Raw genomic sequence first — 23,486 nt, 5'->3', positions numbered from 1 at the left:
TATTACTATTATGACATTTATAGGTTAGCTTTATTTTTATTATTATTACATTTATTATTTTACTCTATTATTATTGGAAGGATGTGTAAACACATGCACATTGAAGACGGTTAGAATAATGGTTTAGTAACAGTTGGACAGTTTTATGTAAATATTAATAAACATTCAACCTACTGATGCTTCAATTAATGTTATTTTATTGCTATCTATTTTTATTTTGAAACTGACCTATAGCTGCTGCATTTCTCATCCTTGGCTTATACTCGAATCAATAAGTTTTCCCAGTTTTTTGGGGTAAAATTAGGTGCCTCGGCTTATATTTGGGTTGGCTTATACTCGAGTATATACAGTATATCTACATCCTATGGAAAGCTGACTTATCTATCAATCTCGTATAATAATAATAAAATAATAAAACTTTATTTACATCCTGCCACCATCTCCCAGAAGGGACTCGAGGTGGCTTATTCAAGTAGGGGCGGTGCAACGATACACAACATGCAATAAAATACATATATATGCACATCTATATAAATAAAAATGTAATGTTTGTTTGTGGGGTTAACATAACTCAAAAACCACTGGACGAATCGACACCAAATTTGGACACAAGACACCTATCAGGCCAATGAGTGACCATCACTTATAAAAACACTGAAAAACATAGTGGAAGAGACTTTTAAAGCCAAAAATTAAAAAAAATCTATATAAATAAAAAATATGTTTGTGGAATTAACATAACTCAAAAACCACGGGATGAATTGACACCAAATTTGGACACAATGCACACATCAGGCTAATGAGTGACCATCACTCATACAAACACTGAAAAACATAATGGAAGAGACTTTAAAAGCCAAAAATTAAAAAATACATTACAACGCATGCGCAAAACCACATATATACATATATACACACATATATATACACACAAAACACTTATACACAGACTGGGCCACAGCAACACGTGACACGGGACGGCTAGTCTATATAAATAAAAATGTAATGTTTGTAAAATTAACATAACTCAAAAACCGCTGGATGAATTGACTACAAATTTGGACACAAGACACCTATCAGGCCAATGAGTGACCATCACTTATAAAAACACTGAAAAACATAGTGGAAAAGACTTTAAAAGCTAATGTTTTTAAAAAGTCTATATAAATAAAAAATGTGATGTTTGTTTGTGGGATTAACATAACTCAAAAGCCACTGGATGAATTGACACCAAATTTGGACACAATACACCTATCAGGCCAATGAGTGACCATCACTCATCAAAACACTGAAAAACATAGTGGAAGAGACTTTAAAAGCCAAATATTAAAAAAATACATTACAACGCATGTACAAAACTACATATATACATATATACACACACATATATATACACACAAAACACTTATACACAGACTGGGCCACAGCAATGCGTGACAGGGGACGGCTAGTCTATATAAATAAAAATTTAATGTTTGTTTGTTTGTGGAATTAACACAACTCAAAAACCACGGGATGAATTGACACCAAATTTGGACACAATGCACACATCAGGCCAATAAGTGACCATCACTCATAAAAACACTGAAAAACACTGCAGAAGAGACTTAAAAGCAACCCCCCCCCCAAAAAAAAATTACATTACAACACATGGACTAATAGTAATAATAATAATAATAATAATAATAATACTTTATTTATATACCGCTCCATCTCCCTGAGAAGACTCAGAGCAGTTCCCAGGTAACATCACAAAACATACAAAGTAAAAAACAACATAACCATAAGATTAACAAAACAAAATATGCAGTGGGTTAAAGCACTGAGCTGCTGAGCTTGTTGATCGAAAGGTCGCAGGTTCGATTCCGGGGAGCGGCGTGAGCTTCCGCTGTCAGCCCTAGCTTCTGCCAACCTAGCAGTTCGAAAACATGCAAATGTGAGTAGATCAATAGGTACCGCTCCGGTGGGAAGGTAACGGCGCTCCATGCAGTCATGCCGGCCACATGACCTTGGAGGTGTCTACGGACAACGCTGACTCTTTGGCTTAGAAATGGAGATGAGCACCACACCCCAGAGTCAGACATGACTGGACTTAATGTCAGGGGAAACCTTTACCTTTACCTATATATGCAAACACATATATACACAAATATATACACACACATATACACACATAAAACACATATATACCGACTGGACCGCAGCAAAAAGTGGCAGGGGACGGCTAGTATAAAATAACAACGTAAATTTACCTAAACAGTTTAACATAAAAACAGAATAAAAACCCCTATTAATTAATAAAAATCATTAAAACCTCACCATGGCTGTGGTTATAAAATAGGTTGTGATCACTGTCAGTCAAATAAAGTGCAAGAGCAAGGGAAATGCGGCTTTGTTGTTGTGGCAGCCCTTGTTGGGATTCAACCCCACACTGCCCAAGTCTCAAGTCCTCAATGAGGAACAGTCTAGTTGGTTCAATACAGACTAAGGGTTTCCCTTCCCCATGTCTCCTGCATGACAGTTGGGAATGTATCCAATCCATGCCTTCTCTCCTCCCTGTTTCTGCTCTCCTTTTCATTGGTTATGTAGAATGGATACTTTTCTACTGCAAGTCTTTTAAACATCTGACTTCTTTTTCTTACATATGAGTAGTATGTGCTGTGTGTTTGAGATCCCTCTCTGCTTGTATGTCAGGAGAGATGTAGTGACTGGTGTATTTTCCCTCTCTCTGAAACTTTTGAAGAGATGGGTGTTAGAGTAACTCAAGCCCATTAAGAAATGTAGCTAGTTCTTTATTATTGTAAACGATTGCTATGGCCCAGTCTGTGTATACGTGTTTTGTGTGTATATATGTGTGTTTGCGTATTGTTGTTGTTGTTGTTCATTCGTTCAGTCGTCTCCGACTCTTCGTGACCTCATGGACCAGCCCACGCCAGAGCTCCATCGGCCGTCACCACCCCCAGCTCCTTCAAGGTCAGTCCAGTCACTTCAAGGATGCCATCCATCCATCTTGCCCTTGGTCGGCCCATCTTCCTTTTGCCTTCCACCTTCCCCAGCATAATTGTCTTCTCTAGGCTTTGCTGTCTCCTCATGATGTGGCCAAAGGACTTCAACTTTGTCTCTAGTCTCCTTCCCTCCAGTGAGCAGTCGGGCTTTATTTCTTGGAGGATGGACTGGTTGGATCTTCTCGCAGTCCAAGGCACTCTCAGAACTTTCCTCCAACACCACAGCTCAAAAGCATCTATCCTCCTTCGCTCAGCCTTCCCTAAGGTCCAGCTCTCACATCCGTAGGTTACTACAGGGAATACCATGGCTTTGACTAGGCGGATCTTTGTTACCAGTCTGATGTCTCTACTCTTCACTATTTTATCGAGACTGGGCATTGCTCTCCTCCCAAGAAGTAAGCGTCTTCTGATTTCCTGGCCACAGTCTGCATCTGCAGTAATCTTTGCGCCTAGAAATACAAAGTCTGTCACGGCCTCCACGGTTTCTCCCTCTATTTCCCAGTTGTCAATCATTCTTGTTGCCATAATCTTGGTTTTTTTGACGTTTAGCTGCAACCCAGCTTTTGCGCTTTCTTCTTTCACCTTGATTAGAAGGCTCCTCCGCTCCTCCTCACTTTCGGCCGTCAGAGTGGTATCATCTACATATCTGAGGTTGTTAATGTTTCTTCCAGCAATTTTCACCCCAGCTTTGCATTCATCAAGCCCCACACATCCTCGCATGATGTGTTCTGCATACAAGTTAAAAAGGTTGGGTGAGAGGATGCAGCCTTGCCGTACGCCTTTCCCAATCTTGAACCAGTCTGTTGTTCCGTGGTCAGTTCTGACTGTTGCTACTTGGTCCTTATACAGATTCCTCAGGAGAGAGACAAGGTGGCTTGGGATGCCCATCCCACCAAGAACTTGCCACAATTTATTATGATCCACACAGTCAAAGGCTTTAGAGTAGTCAATGAAGCAGAAGTAGATGTTTTTCTGACACTCCCTGCCTTTCTCCATTATCCAGCGGATATTGGCAATTTGGTCTCTCGTTCCTCTGCCTTTTCTAAACCCAGCTTGAACATCTGGCAACTCTCGCTCCATGTATTGCTAGAGTCTTCATTGCAGGATCTTGAGCATTACCTTACTGGCATGAGAAATAAGAGCCACTGTATATACTGTATATACTCAAGTATAAGCCTAGTTTTTCAGCCCCTTTTTTTAGGCTGAAAAAGCTCCCCTCAGCTTATACTTGAGTCAAGGTTATTTATCATTTTATTCAGTTATTAGTATTATTTTTATTTCATGTACTATTTTATTACATTTACAGTATTTTACTCTATTATTATTATTATTATTATTATTACATTTATTATACTTTATTGTTATTGCATTTATTATTTTCCTCTATTATTACATTTATTTTCCTCTATTATTACTGTTATTGTTGCATTTCCACTATTTTACTTTATTATTGCTATTATTATTGCACTCATTATTTTACTCTATTATTGTTGGAAGGATACGAAAATACATTTACACTGAAGAAGGTTAGAATCATGATTTAATCAGAGTTGGGCAGTCTTATCTCAAATTACAATTTTATGTAAATATTCAACACAATTTCACCTCCTGATTTGGTGTCAATTCGCCCAGTGTTTTTTGAGTTGTGTTAATCCCACAAACGAACATTAAATTTTTATTTATATAGACTAGCTGTCCCCTGCCACGCGTTGCCGTGGCCCACATGTGGGTTCTGTGTGGGAGGTTTGGCCCAATTCTATCGTTGGTGGGGTTCAGAATGTTCTTTGACTGTAGGTGAACTATAAATCCCAGTAACTACAACTCCCAAATGCCAAGGTCTATCCCCCCCAAACTCCATCTGTGTTCCTATTTGGGCACATGGAATATTCATGCCAAGTGTGGTCTAGATCCATCATTGTTTGAGTCCACAGTGCTCTCTGGATGTAGGTGAACTACAACTCTCAAACTCAAGGTCAATGCCCACCAAACGCTGCTAGTATTTTCTGTTGGTCATGGGAGTTCTGTGTGCCAAGTTTGGTTCAATTCCATCGTTGGTGGAGTTCAGAACACTCTTTGATTATAGGTGAACTATAAATCCCAGCAACTACAACTCCCAAATGACAAAATCATAATTTTTTGAGTGATGGTCACTCCTTGTGTAGTGAGATGTTTTGTTACCAAATTTGGTGTGATTTCGTTCATTGGTTCTTTTGTTTTTAAGGTACTCATTATGCACAGAGCATTTTTTTATATATAGATTAGTATTATTTTTATTTCATGTACTATTTTATTTATTTATTTATTTATTTATTTATTTATTTACTTTGCTTATATACCACTGTATCTCAAGCCCGAAGGCGACTCACGGCGGTTCACAAACAGTAAAAACAGTAGAAACAGCAGTGGTTCCATACAACATATAACAATTGACTTAACACATTATCCATAAATTACCAATAAGCAATTACAATGCACAGTTATTACAAAAAACCACCGTACCCAATCTTCTCATCATCCAAGCGTAGTCCAGGTTCGTCGTCCATTGTTCCATTCCTATGTTCCATTACCAGATTGCACTAAATTACTCAAACGCCTGCACAAACATCCAGGTCTTCACCTTTTTGCGGAATACCATTAGAGATGGTGCTAGTCTAATGTCCGTAGGAAGGGCGTTCCACAGCCGAGGAGCCACCACCGAGAAGGCCCTATCTCTCGTCCCCGCCAGCCGAGCTTGAGAAGCAGGCGGGATCGAGAGCAGGGTCTCCCCGGAAGATCTCAAACTCCTGGTGGGTTCATAGGCAGAGATGCGGTCAGATAGGTAGCTTGGGCCAGAACCGTTTAGGGCTTTAAAGGCCAACGCCAGCACTTTGAATTCAGCCCGGTAGCAGATCGGTAGCCAGTGGAGTTGGCGCAACAGGGGGGTTGTATGCTCCCTGCGCTCCGCTCCTGTTAAAATCATGGCTGCCGAGCGTTGGACTAGTTGGAGCTTCCGAGCTGTCTTCAAAGGCAACCCCATGTAGAGAGCGTTGCAGTAGTCTAAACGGGATGTAACCAGAGCGTGGACTACCGTATTTTACTCTATTATTATTATTATTATTATTATTATTACATTTATTATACTTTATTGTTATTGCATTTATTATTTTACTCTATTATTACATTTATTATTTTACTCTATTACTACTGTTATTGTTGCATTTCCATTATTTTACTTTATTATTATTGATATTATTATTGCACTCATTATTTTACTCTATTATTGTTGGAAGGATATGTAAATACGTTTACATTGAAGAAGGTTAGAATAATGATTTAATCAGAGTTGGGCAGTCTTATCTCAAATTACAATTACAACACCATTTCACCTCCTGATGCCTCAATTAATGTAATTTTGTCGGTATCTATTTTTATTTTGAAATGTTGTCAGCGCTGATTGTATTTAAGTGCAGGCCAAGGTCTTTAGGCACTGCACCCAGTGTGCCGATCACCACTGGGACCACCTTGATTGGCTTGTGCCAGAGTCTTTGCAGTTCGATCTTGAAATCCTTGTATCATGTCAGCTTTTCCAGTTCTTTCTCTTCAATCCTGCTGTCGCCCGGGATTGCAACATCAACGATCCATACTTTGTTTTTTAACACGATTGTGAGGTCAGGAGTGTTGTGCTCCAGAACTCTATCAATGTGAATTTGGAAGTCCCAGAGAAGTTTGACATGTTCATTTTATGTAACTTTTTCTGGCTTGTGATCCCACCAGTTCTTTGTCGCAGACAGATGGTATTTGTGGCACAAGTTCCAATGGATCATCTGAGCAATGGTGTTATGCCTCTGCTTATAGTCTGTCTGCACGATCTTCTTGCAGCCGATGAGGATGGGATCTATTGCTTCATCTGCTTCCTTGCAGAGTCTACACTTGGGATCTGTCGCCAACTTTTCAATTCTGGCTTTGATGGCATTTGTTCATCATTATTACTATTACTATTACTATTACTATTATTATTATTGTCATTTTATGTGGCCCTCCAGGTACTGGACTACAACTCCTATATCATGACTAGAGCTGATGGGAGTTGTGATACAGTAACATCTGGAAGGATGCAGTTTGGCCTGCTTAGTCAGGAGAATTGGGATTGGATTCAGATACAACACCGGGATTGTGGCGCAGCTGGCTGAGTGTCAGCTGCATTAAGATCACTCTGACCAAAAGGTCATGAGTTCGAAGTCAGCCCGGGTTGGAGTTTCCAACCAATTGTGTTTAGCCTGTTGTCGATCTTTGCAACCTGAAAGACAGTTGCATCTGTCAAGTAGGAAAATTAGGTACCACCTTAAAGTGTGGGGAGGCTTTATGAGGCCATAAAGAAGACTCCAGCAGAGCATTCCAGCGGGGAAGCATGCGGGGAATGCGGAAGTGCTTCATCAGCGTCGCCGATGGACGATGAAAGCGACAGCTCCCCTGGTGGCCAGAAAAAGTTAAAAAGCCTCTGTATATGTCTGTATATGTTTGTATGTCAAAAATTGGCATTGAATGTTTGCCATATATGTGTAAACTGTAATTCGCCCTGAGTTCCCTGCAGTAAGAAGGGCGGAATATAAAAGCTGCAAATAAATAAATAATAAATAAATGCAAGGCTTCTGGATACGATGCCTGACTTTACAATGTCCTTTAACCTTTCCCCAACCTCAAAGCCACAAGTGCTGTTGGGTTGTAACTCCCATTATCCCCAGTCCACATAGGTAAAAAAATAAAAATAAAGAGCACTGACCTCTATGTTATGATGGAGGCTCCTTCTTTGGAGGCTTTTAAGCAGAGGCTGGATGGCCATCTGTTAGGGATGCTTTGAATGCAATTTTTCTGCTTCTTGGCAGGAGTTGGACTGGATGGCCCACAAGGTCTCTTCCAACTAGGATTCTAGGATTTTATGCATATAGTTGACCCTCTGTATCCACAGATTCTCTGTCCATGGATTCAACGGCTCTTTGAAGGCAACCATTTACAATCTAATAACACACACAAGGAAAAGGATTGGCAGCAGAGGACAGAATGAAGTCCCGGAAATAGTCTTACCTTTCTTTTCTTTTATGGCTTAACATGAACATTCAACGCGGGGGACCCCTTATTTGCTGGAATTGTTTTCGGTTCCCATTGAAAAGTCAGTCAAACTCCTGTTTAACCAGCTGAAAATCATGTGTTGCACAAGGTGAGCCACAAAGAAGGTCAAAAATTATTACCCAAGAGTTCAGTGACATTACTGCTGGGAAAAGGAACAGCCTTCCTCCTCAATTGTGTGTGTGTGCGTGCGCACGTGCATGTTTTTAAAAGCCTTGGCTAGTTATTCTGCCAACCTAGAAGTTCACAAACATGTCAATGTGAGTAGATCAATAGGTTCCGTTCCGGCAAGAATGTAATGTTGCTCCATGCAGTCATGCTGGCCACATGACCTTGGAGGTGTCTACGGAAAACGCCTGGCTTGGAAATGGAATTTAAGATGAGCACCAACTCCCAGAAGCGGTTATGACTGGACTTAAAGTCAGGGGAAAACCTTTACCTTTACCTTAGACATTTTGGATTTCCCAATGTTATATGAGGGAGGTTTTTTAACCACAGGAAATTTAACCACTGGAAGGAGTTTTTAATATATATATATATATATATAAATATATATAACTCTGGAGCATAGTGTCTAGATCTAGGGAAGTAATGCTACCCCTCTATTCTGCTTTGGTTAGACCACATCTGGAATATTGTGTCCAATTCTGGGCACCACAATTCAAGAGAGATATTGACAAGCTGGAATGTGTCCAGAGGAGAGCGACTAAAATGATAAAAGGTCTGGAGAACAAGCCCTATGAGGAGTGGCTTAAGGAGCTGGGCATGTTTAGCCTGAAGAAGAGAAGGCTGAGAGGGGATATGATAGCCATGTATAAATATGTGAGAGGAAGCCACAGGGAGGAGGGAGCAAGCTTGTTTTCTGCGTCCCTGGAGACTAGGACGCAATGGAACAATGGCTTCAAACTACAAGAGAGGAGATTCCATCTGAACACGAGGAAGAACTTCCTGACTGTGAGAGCCGTTCAGCAGTGGAACTCTCTGCCCCGGAGTCTGGTGGAGGCTCCTTCTTTGGAAGCTTTTAAGCAGAGGCTGGATGGCCATCTGTCACGGCTGATTTGAATGCAACATTCCTGCTTCTTGGCAGGGGGTTGGACTGGATGGCCCATGAGGTCTCTTCCAACTCTTTGATTCTATGATTCTATATATTTATGTTTATTTTATTGTTTACCCCACTCCCACCCTCCACCCTGGACATGCAATTTATACAACAAAGTACAGAAATTACATTTGAAATATCAGTCTTAATCACAATTTTTCCACTCCACATCTTAATGCATTTTCTAAATCAGTGTTTCTCAACCTAGGGGTTCCGAGGGGGGTTTCAGAGGGGTCACCAAAGACCATCAGAAAACACATATTTCTGATGGTCTTAGGAATCCCTTTGGCTGAGAAAGCTGAAGATCTCTCCTCCTTTTTGGTGTTGGTGAACTACAACTCCCAGAATTCAAAAACAGCGCCCCCCCCCCAACCCCACCAGTATTCAACGCTGGCCATGTAGGTAGTGTGCTAAGTTTGGTGCAGATCCATTGTGGATAGGGGTCAGAGTGCTCTTTAATTGTAGGTTAACTATAAATCCCAGTAACTACAACTCCCAAATGTCAAGGTCTATTTTCCCCAAACTCTACCAGTGTTTGCATTTGTGCAGATTGAATATTCATGCCAAGTTTGGTCCAGATCCATCATTGTTTGAGTCCAATGCTCTCTGGAGGTAGGTGAACTACAACACCAAAACTCAATGTCAGTGCCCACCAAACCCTTCCAGTATTTTCTGTCGGTCATGGGAGTTCTGTGTGCCAAGTTTGGTTCAATTCCATCATTGGTGGAGTTCAGAATGCTCTTTGATTGTAGGTTAGCTATAAATCCCAGCAACTACAACTCCCAAACAGGGGCGACTCAACCCATTACGCAAAGTAAGCATTTGCAGTAGAGTTGATTTCGCTCAGGGGCGCTCTTGAGGCGTTCTTGGGAGAAAATAGACCTTGACATATGCGAGTTGTAGTTACTGGGATGTATAGTTCACCTACAATCAAAGAGCATTCTGAACTCCACCAATGATGGAATTGAACCAAATATGGCACACAGAACTCCCACGACAAACAGAAAATATATATCAGTGATTGGTTGGGGGGGTGGGGTGGGGGCAAAATACAGTTTGCTTACCATTGAAAATTACCTAGGGCCGTCTCTGCTTCCAAATGACAAAAAATCAACCCCCCCCCCCCCCCCAATTCCACCAGTATTCAAATTCATGCCAGATTTGGTCCAGTGAATGAAAATACATCCTGCATATCAGATATTTACATTACGATTCATAACAGTAGCAAAATGACAGTTATGGAGTACCAACAAAAATAATTTTATGATTGGGGGTCAACACAACATGAGGAACTGTATTAAGGGGTCGCGGCACCAGGAAGGTTGAGGACCACTGTTTTATAAGATACTAGCCATCCCTTGCCATGTATTACTGTGGCCCAGTCTGTATATATGTTCTTTGTGTGTGTATGTGTATGTGTGTTTGCATATTTATATGTGGTTTTGCACATGCGTTGTAATGTATTTTTTGTTTTTTGGATTTTTAAATCTCTTCTGCTGTGTTTTTCAGAGTTTTTTATGGTCACTTGTTGGCCTGATAGGTGTCTTGTGTCCAAATTTGGTGTCAATTCGTTCAGTGGTTTTTGAGTTATGTTAATCCCACAAATGAACATTACATTTTTATTTATATAGACTAGCCGTCCCCTGCCACGCGTTGCTGTGGCCCAGCCTGTGTATATGTGTTTTGTGTATGTGTGTGTATATATTTTTGTATATGTGTGTTTGCGTGTGTTATATATATATATATGGTTTTGTGCACGCGTTGTAATGTATTTTTAGGTTTTTTAAAGTCTCTTCTGCTGTGTTTTTCAGTGTTTTTATGAGTGATGGTCACTCATTGGCCTGATAGGTGTCTTGTGTCCAAATTTGGTGTCAATTCGTCCAGTGGTTTTTGAGTTATGTTAATCCCACAAACAAACATTACATTTTTATTTATATAAACTAGCCGTCCCCTGCCACACGTTGCTGTGGCCCAGTCTGTGTATAAGTGTTTTGTATATGTGTGTGTATATATTTTTGTATATGTATGTTTGCTTGTGTATATATATATATATATATATATACACACACACACACACGTTGTAATGTATTTTTAGGTTTTTTAAGTCTCTTCTGCTGTGTTTTTCAGTGTTTTCATGAGTGTTGGTCACTCATTGGCCTGATGTGTACATTGTGTCCAAATTTGGTGTCAATTCATCCAGTGGTTTTTGAGTTAATTTAATCCCACAAACGAACATTACATTTTTATTTATATAGATTTAGTCTTCTCTGCCAAAGAACGCTGGTGCTTCACGAAACTACAAATCCCAAGATTCCATAGCATTAAAATGTGTCGATTAAGGTGGTGTCAAACTGCTGGGATTTATAGTTCACTCAAGGATTTGGGGATTCATGGAGAATCCTGAAACCAAACCCTATAGAAAACGAAGACCCATTGTATTGAGCCCTTATTGGTGTTGTTATATTATGAGAAAAGCAATGGAAAACAGACTTGATAAGGAACTGGATGCTATCCAATGTTTCTCCTGCGAATCTATAGTGGAGGAAACAATGATATGAATTTTTCAAGGGGTGAGATGTTTTAGGGAACTCATTTATTGTTGTTGGGACTTGTTTAAAAAGTTGCTGGCCTTGCAGCAAACTGATAAAGGAAGGGTGATTCAGAAGCATTCTGAAAGACACTGACCCTAGGGATAAACTTGACAAATTTCTTTGATCTGTACCAGGAAGTCTTTGCAATCTGGTTGTAAGCCACCAACCCCACCAAAAACCAACAAAGGCCCAGGAGACTATAAAAAATGAATCAAGTCACAGATCAATTCACAAAAGTAATTTATTCCTTGAAAGATAAGAATGTCTGTCAGCCACAAGTTTTCTTCCTGGTTCTGAGAACCTGATATTTCAGTCTTTTGAGTCCAAGACATGCCCAAGGGATCGATAGAGTTTGTCTTCCGCATATAATTCGTATGGATCTTCAGAATTAAATTCTCAAACTGTCCACTTCAGGCATCTGCATGCAAGACAGAGCAAAAAGTTCAGAATATAATCAAAGGCAATGGGGAGTTGAACTATGAGTTACCAACATCCGTAAAGTCATCATTGCCCACCTCCAGTCTAAAAAGAAAAAAAATCTAAATCCCAATTCACAGAATCATAGCTTTGGAAGTGACCACAAACACCATCCATGTCAGAGTTTGGCGGTGCACAGCAGAAGGATTGCTAGATCAGCAGACACTGTGTTGTAAAATAAGGACTCTGCAGGCTTTGAGTTACAAAAGAAACTACGTTTTACTAAGCACATTCAATAGACACGTCTTACTACAGCGAGCTACAATTCAGGAACTAGTCAAAACAAAAGCCTCTACACATCTGCTTATTGTCTCTCTTGCTGAGACTAGCTACTCCCTTCTGTTCCCAGCAAGAGCAAACCTCTTGCCAACCTCTTGCCAAGCAGGAACACACAATCAAAGCACTCCCGACAGATGGCCATCCAGCCTCTGCTTCAAAACCTCCAGAGAAGAAATCTCCATCACCCTCCAAGGCAGACATTCCAGTATCAAACAGCACTTTCTAATGTTTCGGTGGAATCTGTTTTCCTGCAATTTGAATCCATTGCTGTATTGTGTCCTAGAGAAGCAGTTTTGTTGTTCATCCCCACCACCACCCCCTCCGGTGGCGCAGCCGGTTAAACCGCTGATTTGCTGAACTTCCTGACTGAAAGGTCTGTGGTTCGAATCCTGGGAGCGGGGTGAGCTCCCGCTGTTATCCCCAGCTTCTGCCAACCTAGCAGTTCGTAAACATGCAAATGTGAGTAGATCAATAGGTACACCTTCTGCGGGAAAGTAACGGTGCTCCATGCAGTCATGCTGGCCACATGACCTTGGAGGTTCCTACGGACAATGCTGGCTCTCTGGCTTAGAAATGGAGATGAGCACCAACTCCCAGAGTTGGACATGACTAGGCTTAATGTCAAGGGGAAACCTTTACCTTTAACTTACCCCACTATACTCAATTCTGTGCATTGACTGTTGAATGCTGAGTAAATACCAATGATGCAACAGGTCTACAGTAGTTGAGACAAAAGTCAGACAAATCTTTCTCCTGTATTGCCTTTCAGATGTGCTGTACTACAACTCCCATCATCCCCTCATTACCCTGTCCTAATCTTGAAATTGCTCTTCGGTTTGCAATATCTTTCCATCGTTCAAATCTTTTTACCTGCAAGAGGAAACAATTGGCCTTCTGTCTGCCTTGTACTTTTTCATTAAATCCTTTCCAAGTCACACTTTTATTTGTATTTTTAACAAATGCAAGGTTCATATGAGGATCCTTTTGCCTCTGCCTTGGAGGGAAAAAAGTCCACAAATTGTACAAACACTTTTAGTTCCTTTTGGCCACACTTTTCTTGGTCAGTTGCCCATAGCTCAAAAAGGAAAAATGTGTCAATAGTCTGTTTGCTTATAGGAAAAGAGATTCTACAAAAGACAGTGTTTCTCAACCTGGGGGTTGGGACCTCTGCGGGGGTCACCAAAGACCATCAGAAAACACAGGGTTCTGTGTGGGAAGTGTTCTGTGTTGACACAATTCTCTCATTGGTGGGGTTCACAATCTCTCATTGGTGGGGTTCACAATCATAGGTGAACTATAAATCCCAGCAACTACAGCTCCCAAATTTCAAGGTCCCTTTCCCCCAAACTCCACTAGTGGACATTTAATAGAATACCAAGTCTGCAAACTTTGTGTTTTGTTTTTTTGTCTGTTTTTAATGCAATACAACTGTTTTGGTTCACTCCTGACACAATAAATAAATACCAGTGTTCACATTTGGGCATATTGAATATCCATGCCAAGTTTGGTCCAGATCTATAATTGTTTGAGTCCACAGTGCTCTCGGGAAGTAGGTGAACTACAACTCCAAAACTCAAGGTCAATGCCCACCAAACCCTTCCAGTATTTTCTGTTGGTCATGGGAGTTCTGCGTGCCAACTTTGGTTCAATTCCATCATTGGTGGAGTTCGGAATGCTCTTTGATTGTAGGTGAACTATAAATCCCAGCAACTCCCAAACTACAACTCCCAAATAACAAAATCAATCCCCCTACCAACCCCACCAGTATTCAAATTTGGACGTATATGGTATATGTGCCAAATTTGGTCCAGTGAATGAAAATACATTCTGCACATCAGATATTTACATGACGATCAATAACAGTAGCAAAATTACACTTATGAAGTAGCAACGAAAATAATGTTATGGTTGGAGGTCACCACAACATGAGGAACTGTATTAAGGGTTCGCGGCATTAGGAAAGTTGAGAACCACTGACCTAAGAGCTGTAATACCAGGCATGGGCAAACCTCGGCCCTCCAGGTGTTTTGGACTTGAAGTCCAAAACACTTTAAGTCTAAAACACCTGGAGGGTCAAAATTAGCGCATGTCTGTGTTATACAGTGGAATATGCTGTCTGGGAGTCTCCTTCTCTGAAAGTTTTTAAGTAGAGGTTGAATGGCCACCTGTTGGGAGGGCTTTGAAGGTGTGTTTCTGCATGGCAGGAGCCTGGACTATATGCTCTTAAGGGTCTTTTCCAACTTTATGATTCCTGATCTCCATAGACAGCAAGAGGCCTTACCGAGTTTCCTGGTGTGTCCCCAAGCATTTGACGCAGCAGTAGCGAGCCCCGCAGGAAACACAGGTGTAATTCGATGGGAAACCACAGACGGTGCAAAAATGGCGCTGAGGGAGGTTGGAAGGTGGGGCACATGCTGTCAGATAGTTGGGTCCTTCACTCACATTCAGGTTCTGCTGGAAGTTCAAAGCAATAGAAGGTACACTTATTTTATGAGCTCTAGACCTCACATTATGGTAATTTTTGTTTTGAATCCCTATTGCCCAAATGCTACAAACCTATGCGAGATAGAATAGTTTTCCTCCTTGTATTGTCGAAGGCTTTCATGGCTGGAATCACTAGGTTCTTGTGGGTTTTTTGGGCTATATGGCCATGTTCTAGAGGCATTTTCTCCTAGAACATGGCCATATAGCCCGAAAAAACCCACAAGAACCTAGTTTTCCTCCTATCGCCCACCCTGGCCCTTTCATGATTGGCTGCTACTTCCTGGAGGGTGTCAGGTGGTGCGATACTGGCTAAACAGTGTAATTTCTCCAGTGGTGCAGGACGCAGACACCCCGGGATCATGCGGCAGGCCTCATTAAGAACAACATCCACTGTTTTAGCGTGGTGAGATGTGTTCCACACTGGGCGTGCGTACTCAGCAGCAGAGTAGCAAAGCGCAATGGCAAATACCTTCACTGTATCTGGTTGTGATCCCTAACCAGCACTCCAATGTCATGGTTAGATGGGCCCAAAATATAGGCCAAGAGATAAAAATGTCCCAGTGGGAAAAGACATGGAAGAGAAGAATGAAATACACAGCATGTCAAAACCTAAAGGAAAATGTATATAAAATGCACCTGCGATTGTATCTCTCTCCAGAGAGACTAGCTAAGATGTATAATTGCTCCAACAAATGTTGGAAATGTGGGAAAGAAAAAAGGTACATTCTACCACACATGGTGGACTTGCAGCAAAGTAAAAAATTATTGGAAACAGATCCATGTATATCTTGAAAAAATGTTAAACACAAATTTCAAAATGACACCTCAAATGTACTTTTTGAATATGCCCGAGGAAGAATTAGAAAGAAAATTTGGGAAAAAATTGTTTTGCACAACAGTGGCAGCTTGAATAGTATATGCTAGATGTTGGAAAACCCCAAAGATACCTCCTTTAGAAGAATGGGAAAATATATTATAGATATCCTGATAATGGACAAAATAACTGGATTATTAAGAGGAGAACTATTAGATAACTTTGTTAATGAATGGCAACCAATGATTCAGCATCTTAATGTAAAATTAAACTAAAAATGCATATAGAAGATCCTACAAGATTGTAGACAAGGAAGAAGTGGATATAAAGTAAGAGTCTATGATATTGGGTTCTTGTAGGTTTTTCCAGGCTATATGGCCATGTTCTGGAGGCAATTTTTCTCCTGACGTTTCACCTGCATCTCTGGCAAGCATCCTCAGAGGTAATGAGGTCATCGACCTCACTAGCTCTGAGGATGCTTACCATAGATGCAGGCGAAACGTCAGGAGAAAAATTGCCTCCAGAACATGGCCATATAGCCCGGAAAAACCTACAACCCATGGATTCCGGCCATGAAAGCCTTCAACAATACAGTCTATGATATTTTTATATGTATTATTTAGATAGTACACTGTGACCCCTTACTGGAAATATATTATCAGATAAATGATTATAAAACATTAATAGATAGAAAATATTGCACTGTATGCAACAAACACTCCCAAATATATGTCTACTTAAATAAAATAAAAAAAATAAAAAAAGAAATCGTTTTGTAAGATCTACAGAGATACTCGCAGGAACACCTCAGCAAGCAAGAGTCCAAAAGTGGCAGGCTAAAACCCAGAACCTCAATCCACGGCTGATACCAAATGAAAGACTCCCTTCTGGGCACACAGAAGACTGGACAACTTGGAAGGTGCTGAACAGACTGCACTCTGGCACCACGAGATGCAGAGCCAACCTTAAGATATGGGGCCACAAAGTGGAGTCCACGATATACGAGTGTGGAGAAGAGCAAACCACAGACCACCTACTACAATGCAGTCTTAGCCCTGCCACATGCACAATGGAGGACCTTCTTATAGCAACACCAGAGGCACTCCAAGTGGCCAGCTACTGGTCAAAGGAAATATAATATAATATAATATAATATAATTATAATATAATATAATATAATATAATATAATATAATGCCAAGTTTTTAAACTTTGTGTTTTTCTAAAAACTGCATTACAATTGTACCCTTGGTAAGCTCTTAATATGCTAAATAAATAAACCCACCCTGGCACCTTAAGAAATTCACAAGCATGCAACTGAAGATAAGGTAACAACAGAATCAAAAGTGATCTTCCAGCATTTCTTGTTTTGCATGGCTCTGTTCCATCCACTTCTCAGAAAGGGAAACCTGAAAGGTACCTGCTCCTCCAGCAAAGCTTGGAAGTTCTTCCGGAAACGCAGCTTGAAATGGTCCCCTCGGGTTTTCTTCTTCTTTTTACCTGTAAAAATAACACCGAGAGTGAGAAAAAGAGTAGTAGTAGTAATAATAATGATAATAATAATAATAATAACAACAATAATACATGAAAGGTAAAAGTTTCCCCTGACATTAAGTCTAGTTGCGTCTGACTCCGGGAGTTGGTGCTCATCTCCATTTCTAAGCTGAAGAGACGGCGATGTCCACAGACACCTCCAAGGTCATGTGGCCAGCATAACTGCATGGAGTGCCCTTACTTTCCTGCAGAAGTGGTACCTATTTATCTATTCACATTTGCATGTTTTTGAACTGCTAGGTTGGCAGAAGCTGGGGCTAACAGCAGGAGATCGGGAACCACCAGCTTTTCGGTCAGCAAGCTTAGCAGTTTAACCCACTGTGCCACCAGGGGGCCACTTATCCTATTAAAACAGCTTCACTGGCTGCCGATAAGTTGCCGAGCCAAATTCAAGGTGCAGGTCATGACCTATAAAGCCCTAAATAGTTCGGGCCCTGCCTATCTCCGCGATCGCATCTCCTTCTATGAACCGGCGCGAGCTTTAAGATCTTCTGGGGAAGCCCTCCTCTCGGTCCCACTACTGTCTCAAGCGCGATTGGTGGGGACGAGAGAGAGGGCCTTCTCAGTGGTGGCCCCCCCTATCTCTGGAACGCCCTTCCAAAGGAAGTAAGACAGGCCCCATCCCTCCCCTCCTTTCGTAAGAGCTTGAAGACCTGGTGGCTTCAACAAGCCTTTGAAAATGACCAGTTCTAACTCAGCCCCACACATTGTCTAATACAGCCTTATTCTTCCTAACAGTTACCTAGATTCTTTCCTCTAATCGGCCCTGGAATGGACAGCCACAGACCTAATATTATTGTGGCCTTCCATAGAATTGCACTTAATTCCCGGGGCCCCTAGAATTTTTGGCCTTGCACAAATCTTGGCCCGGCCTTTTAAATTTTTAATTGCCTTGAACAGGCAGGATTACTTTTAATATATGTGTATTATGGTGACCGTATTTATGTTTATATATTTTTGGTTAATCTTATGGTTATGTTGTTTTTACTCTGTATGTTTTGTGATATTACTTGGGAACCGCTCTGAGTCCCCTCGGGGAGATGGAGCAGTATATAAATAAAGATTATTATTATTATTATTATTATTATTATTATTATTATTATCCATAGGGTTGTGTTCCCAACCAGGCTATGATGGTTACCTGAAATTGCAGATATGAACACATACTTGCTTCCAGGCCTTACATACAATAAAATTGTGCTACAGGACCTAGAGATCCCTAGAGAGGTATCCTTCCTAGGAATTTGCTATGTCCTTCAATGCAACTCTATAGTAACTTCCAGTAGAAGCATGCCATAGAATGGTCTGGAGGACCTGGTGAATTTCTAGAGAGATTATGGGCTCTTCCATACAGGCCCTATATCCACATTTTTATAGTTCTGTATTGTTATATTTTAGCAGATTTTATCAATTTGTTTGTTATTTATGAGGTTGATTGGCTACATGTTTTAGCTTAGGTTGTTTTATTGGCGTGTTTAACCATTCATTTTAACTCTTTGTTTTTGTGTTATTTCTATTTTTGTTATCGTATATGGCATTGAATGTTTGCCATGTTTGTTTTGCAAGTTGTCCTGACTCCCTTTGTGGGAGACAGGGTGGGTTAAAAATAAAGTGTTATTATTATCCCAGGATCTGAATGCAGATTTTGTTTTCATAGAACCATAGAGTTAGAAAAGACCTTACGGGCCATCCAGTCCAACCCTCTGCCAAGAAGCAGGAAAATCGCATTCAAAGCACACCTGACAGATGGCCATCCATCCTCTGTTTAAACGCATTTAAGGATGGTCTCTGCATAAACAGTGAAGTCCCGCAGCACTATAAGCCGTTGGGACTCCAATGCCAGGCCCGAGATCACCCCGGCTAGCTCAGGTAGGGAGGTTGTAGTGTTGTGGGGTGGTCGGTACACTACAAGTATCCCTGTTCTGTCCCGGTCTCCTATCCTCAGGTGGACACATTCAATGAGGGTGTCTGTGGGACAGGGCATCTGGTCAAGGAGATGGAATCCCTATAGATCACTGTAACCCCACCTCCTCGCCCTCCAGAGCTCGGCTGGTGCTGCATAGAGTAGCCTGGTGGACAGAGCTGGGTAAGATTGACCCCCCGCTTGACCGCCTTATCCAGCCAGGTCTCTGTTATGCATGCCAGGTCTGCGCACTCATCCAGGACCAAGTCCTTTGCACAACGTAAACTCGTGCGCCAGCTGCGACCATACCTCGTGAAGTTTGACTTGGCCAGCATGGTCCATGCCTTGGTTACATCCAGATTGGACTATTGCAATGCGCTCTACATGGGGCTGCCCTTGAAGATGGCCCAGAAGCTCCAATTGGTACAACGGGCGGCAGCCAGGCTCCTTACTGGAGCAAACTATAGGGAGCATACAACGCCCCTTTTAAAATAGCTTCACTGGCTGCTGATAAGTTGCTAAGCCAAATTCAAGGTGCAGGTTATGACCTATAAAGCCCTAAACGGTTCGGGCCCCGCCTATCTTCGGGATCGCATCTCCCTCTATGAATCGGCGCGAACGTTAAGATCTTCTGGGAAGGCCCTCCTTTCGCTCCCACCACCATCACAAGCATGGTTGGTGGGGACAAGAGAGAGGGCCTTCTCGGTGATGCCCCCCCCCCCCTCTGGAATGTCCTTCCTGGAGAAATAAGACAGGCCCCATCCCTCCCCTCCTTTCGGAAGAGCCTGAAGACCTGGTGGTTTAAACAGGTTTGAGAACTACTAGTTCCAGCTCTGTTGAAATTGGCTATATCTTTTTCTACCAATTACCCAGGTCACTTTCTTCTATTAGGCGCTAGAAATGTACAGCAATAGACTCTATCTAATTTCCTGGGGCCCCTAAAATCGCAGTAGCCCGGCCTGGCCTTTTAAATTGCCTTGAACAGGCAGGATTATTTTAAATATATGTGCTATTGTGGTTTTTAATGCTTATATTGTCTTGTTAATTTTATGTTTATACTGTTTTCTTTGTATGTATTGATTATTTTACTTGGAAACTGTCCTCTTGGGGAGATAGAGCGGTATATAAATAAAGTTTTGTTTGTTGTTGTTGTTGTTGTTGTTGTTCAGTTTTTTCATTCACGGACCTGGCATTCAACAGCACCACCCTATAGCCTGGAGGGAACGCCATCCTGGTTACCCAAATAAACCCAGGAACAGGGCTAAAAACCAAGACACCAAGAATATTTATTTTTGACCAGTCTCCTAACCAGAAAACCTCCTAACCAGAATACAGATGCTTCCTGGCCAAAAATTAAAAAATCCTCACCTGTCTCAGCATCATCGTCAAACTGAGGCAGGCGCTTCACCAGTTGGGGCATATTAGCGTGAGGGTCATCTTGGAAGTTGTCATTCTCTAATGCTTCCAACTGGCGATTGAGGCGGCGTTGGCGAGTGGCCCGGTCCAAGATGCGCCTTTGGCTGGGGTCCTGGGACCGCGCTGAAGGGAAAAAGAGAAACAGAGAAAGGTGACCTCAAAAAGACTAAAGTTACCCATAAAGACCCCAGAATATCGACCAGGCATGGGCAAACTTTGGCCCTCCAGGTGTTTTGGACTTCAGCCCCCATAATTCCTAACAGCCGGTAGGCTGTTAGGAATTGTGGGAGTTGAAGTCCAAAACAACTGGAGGGCCAGAGTTTGCCTATGTCTGATCTACAGAGTGACTCCATAAATGGGAGAGTTGCCTACACTAGAAAACCAATTTTGGAAGCAGTACTTCCACATATCCTGATGGCACTAGTGAGTCAAGGAATGCATCTACATTCCAGAATTAATGCAGTTTCAGACAACTTTAAATACCATGGCTCACTACTATGGAATCTTGGCAGTTCTACTTTTTCAAGTTCATTAGCCTTCTCTAATTGTTGGAAATGACAACCTTCTTCAAGCCTCCTGTAGTAATTTGTTTATCTATAATCCTATTGTTTACTTATTGTATACATGTTCTGATATGCAGCTTTCTTTCCTTGCTCTATGCTTTTCCTGGGAAGTTGTGGGAGGGGCTATAGACCACATGATCCATTCTGAGAGGAGCACAGAGAACAGACTTTGGGACTGCTCAGATCGCAGACCTGCAAACAGTTTATTGTTTATTGTAAGAGAGAGATGTTCTGACCAGATGGCACAGAAACTTATATCTGTAACTGAGTGATAAGTCGTATGCTGAACCCATGAAGGTAGTGAGTAAACCAAATATGTTACCAATAACATATTGTCATGTATCAATAGCATGTTAATCGTTCCTGTAGTTGAATGTGACGTCTGTAGACTGCCCAAGTCTTGCAGGCGTATAGCAGGGTTGGGAGGACAATAGCTTTATAAACAAGCATCTTGTTATCCCTACAGATGCTCCGGTCCTCAAACACTCTGTGCTTCATTGGGGAAAATGCTGCACTCGCAGAGCTCAGGTGATGTTGAATTTCAGTGTCAATGTTATTATTATTATAATTATTATAACTTTATTTGTACCCCGCTAGCATCTCCCGAAGGATTCGATGCGGCTTACACAGGCCGAAGCCCCAAAACACAATACAATAATACAATACCTAAAGCAAATTAAAACAGTTAAGCAGAAAAACAATAACAGTAACAATACAACAAAACACTATTAAAACTGGGTCGGTCAGAGTAGGGGTACAAGATTAAAAGTGCTGATGTGGCGGGAGAAATGTAGGATTATAAAGTAAGTGCAGTGTGTGGTGTGCAGTGATCTTGGTTCTACTAAAGTGCTTCTAGGACTTGGTGCTGGAGGTTCCTAATCTGAGAAGGCACATCGGAACAGCCAGGTTTTCAAATTCTTTCTGAAGACTGCCAATGTAGGGGCCTGTCTGAGATCTTTTGGGAGGGCGTTCCAAAGTCAGGGGGCCACCACAGAAAAGGCCCTGTCTCGCGTCCCCACGAAGCGCGCTTGCGACACGGGCGGGATCACGAGCAGGGCCTCTCCAGATGACCAGAGTGAGCGTGTGGGTTCGTAGACAGCGATACGGTCACGCAGGTAGGGTGGTCCCAAACCGTTCAGGGCTTTGTAGGTAAGCACCTGCACCTTAAATTGGGCTCGGAAAATAAACGGCAGCCAGTGGAGCTCCTTGAACAGGAGGGTTGACCTCTCTCTGTAATGAGCCCCGGTTAACATCCTGGCTGCTGCCCGTTGGACCAGCTGGAATTTCCGAGCCGTTTTCAAGGGCAGCCCAACGTAGAGCGCGTTGCAGTAATCCAATCTAGAGGTGACCAAGGCATGGACCACCCCGGCCAGATCAGCCTTCGCGAGGTACGGACGCAGCTGGCGCACAAGTCTCAGTTGTGCAAAAGCCCTCCCGGACACCGCCGACACCTGAGCCTCAAGTGTAAGCGACGAGTCCAGGAGGACACCCAAACTGCGGACCTGTGGCAGGTCCAGGAGGGCTTTTGCACAACTGAGACTTGTGCGCCAGCTGCGTCCGTACCTCGCGAAGGCTGATCTGGCCGGGGTGGTCCATGCCTTGGTCACCTCTAGATTGGATTACTGCAACGCGCTCTACGTTGGGCTGCCCTTGAAAACGGCTCGGAAATTCCAGCTGGTCCACTTCTCAGTGTCGATGCCAGAGTTTTTAAGGTTGGCTTTGAGCCCATCTTTAAATCTCTTTTCCTGCCCACCAACAACTCCATAGCATTGAGCCATAGCAGACAAAGTGGTGTCAAACTGCACTAATTCCTCAGTGTAGATGCCCTCACTTTATCACACCAATAGAGCCTATGAATATCTAGGCAAAAGCAGCATCATGTGGCAAGAACTGGTACCTGGCCTGGATCAGAACATCCATCCCCAATGGACAACCTGCCCTCCATTTCAACTCCCATTAAGACCTACCTGAGCCTTTCTTTTCCACCATGTTCCCAGCTAGGAAAAATCTTTGGTGTCACTTTCTGCTATGAGACACGAACTGGTTTCCTCTTCTTTGTTTTTCATGGAGAACTGCCTTCTTCTCATAGCAGGCAGCCATGCAGAGAATAGAGTCGATTCAACACCGGAAGTTTATGTTCGGGTTTTTTTCTCTTTCCTCTTGGAAACAAACGCGCGGTTTCATCCGCGGCCATTTTAC

General features: G+C 42.1%; 2 protein-coding genes across 4 annotated transcripts in view; both read right to left on the bottom strand.

Annotated features, from left to right (window-relative positions):
• The window catches only part of LOC132777683 (alpha-N-acetylneuraminide alpha-2,8-sialyltransferase-like), a 35,341-nt gene extending 27,168 nt beyond the window's left edge, over positions 1-8,173 (bottom strand). Inside the window, exon 1 of one of the 2 annotated variants that reach the window (XM_067469781.1) lies at positions 8,067-8,173. The gene's annotated coding sequence lies outside the window, so the exon portion shown is untranslated. The other variant, XM_067469780.1, reaches the window with a different exon arrangement.
• A 3,848-nt stretch (positions 8,174-12,021) lies between these two features.
• On the bottom strand, positions 12,022-23,486 carry ZNHIT1 (zinc finger HIT-type containing 1). Of its 2 annotated transcripts, none has more exons than XM_067469779.1 (5): positions 23,255-23,486; positions 20,677-20,847; positions 17,272-17,351; positions 14,836-15,005; positions 12,022-12,216 (listed from the first exon to the last, which is right to left on the bottom strand). In XM_067469779.1, the coding sequence occupies exons 1-5, from the start codon at positions 23,274-23,276 to the stop codon at positions 12,195-12,197; spliced, it is 465 nt and encodes a 154-aa protein (XP_067325880.1). In that variant the 5' UTR covers positions 23,277-23,486; the 3' UTR covers positions 12,022-12,194. The 2 variants fall into 2 exon arrangements, with proteins under 2 accessions (XP_067325880.1, XP_067325879.1); XM_067469778.1 differs by having other exon boundaries at positions 14,836-15,008; positions 23,255-23,485.

This window comes from Anolis sagrei, chromosome 6 (assembly GCF_037176765.1).
Source record: "Anolis sagrei isolate rAnoSag1 chromosome 6, rAnoSag1.mat, whole genome shotgun sequence".
Taxonomy (NCBI): Eukaryota; Metazoa; Chordata; class Lepidosauria; order Squamata; family Dactyloidae; genus Anolis; species Anolis sagrei.
Note: the sequence above shows the minus strand (reverse complement) of the source record. Positions and strands in the feature narration are given on the sequence as shown.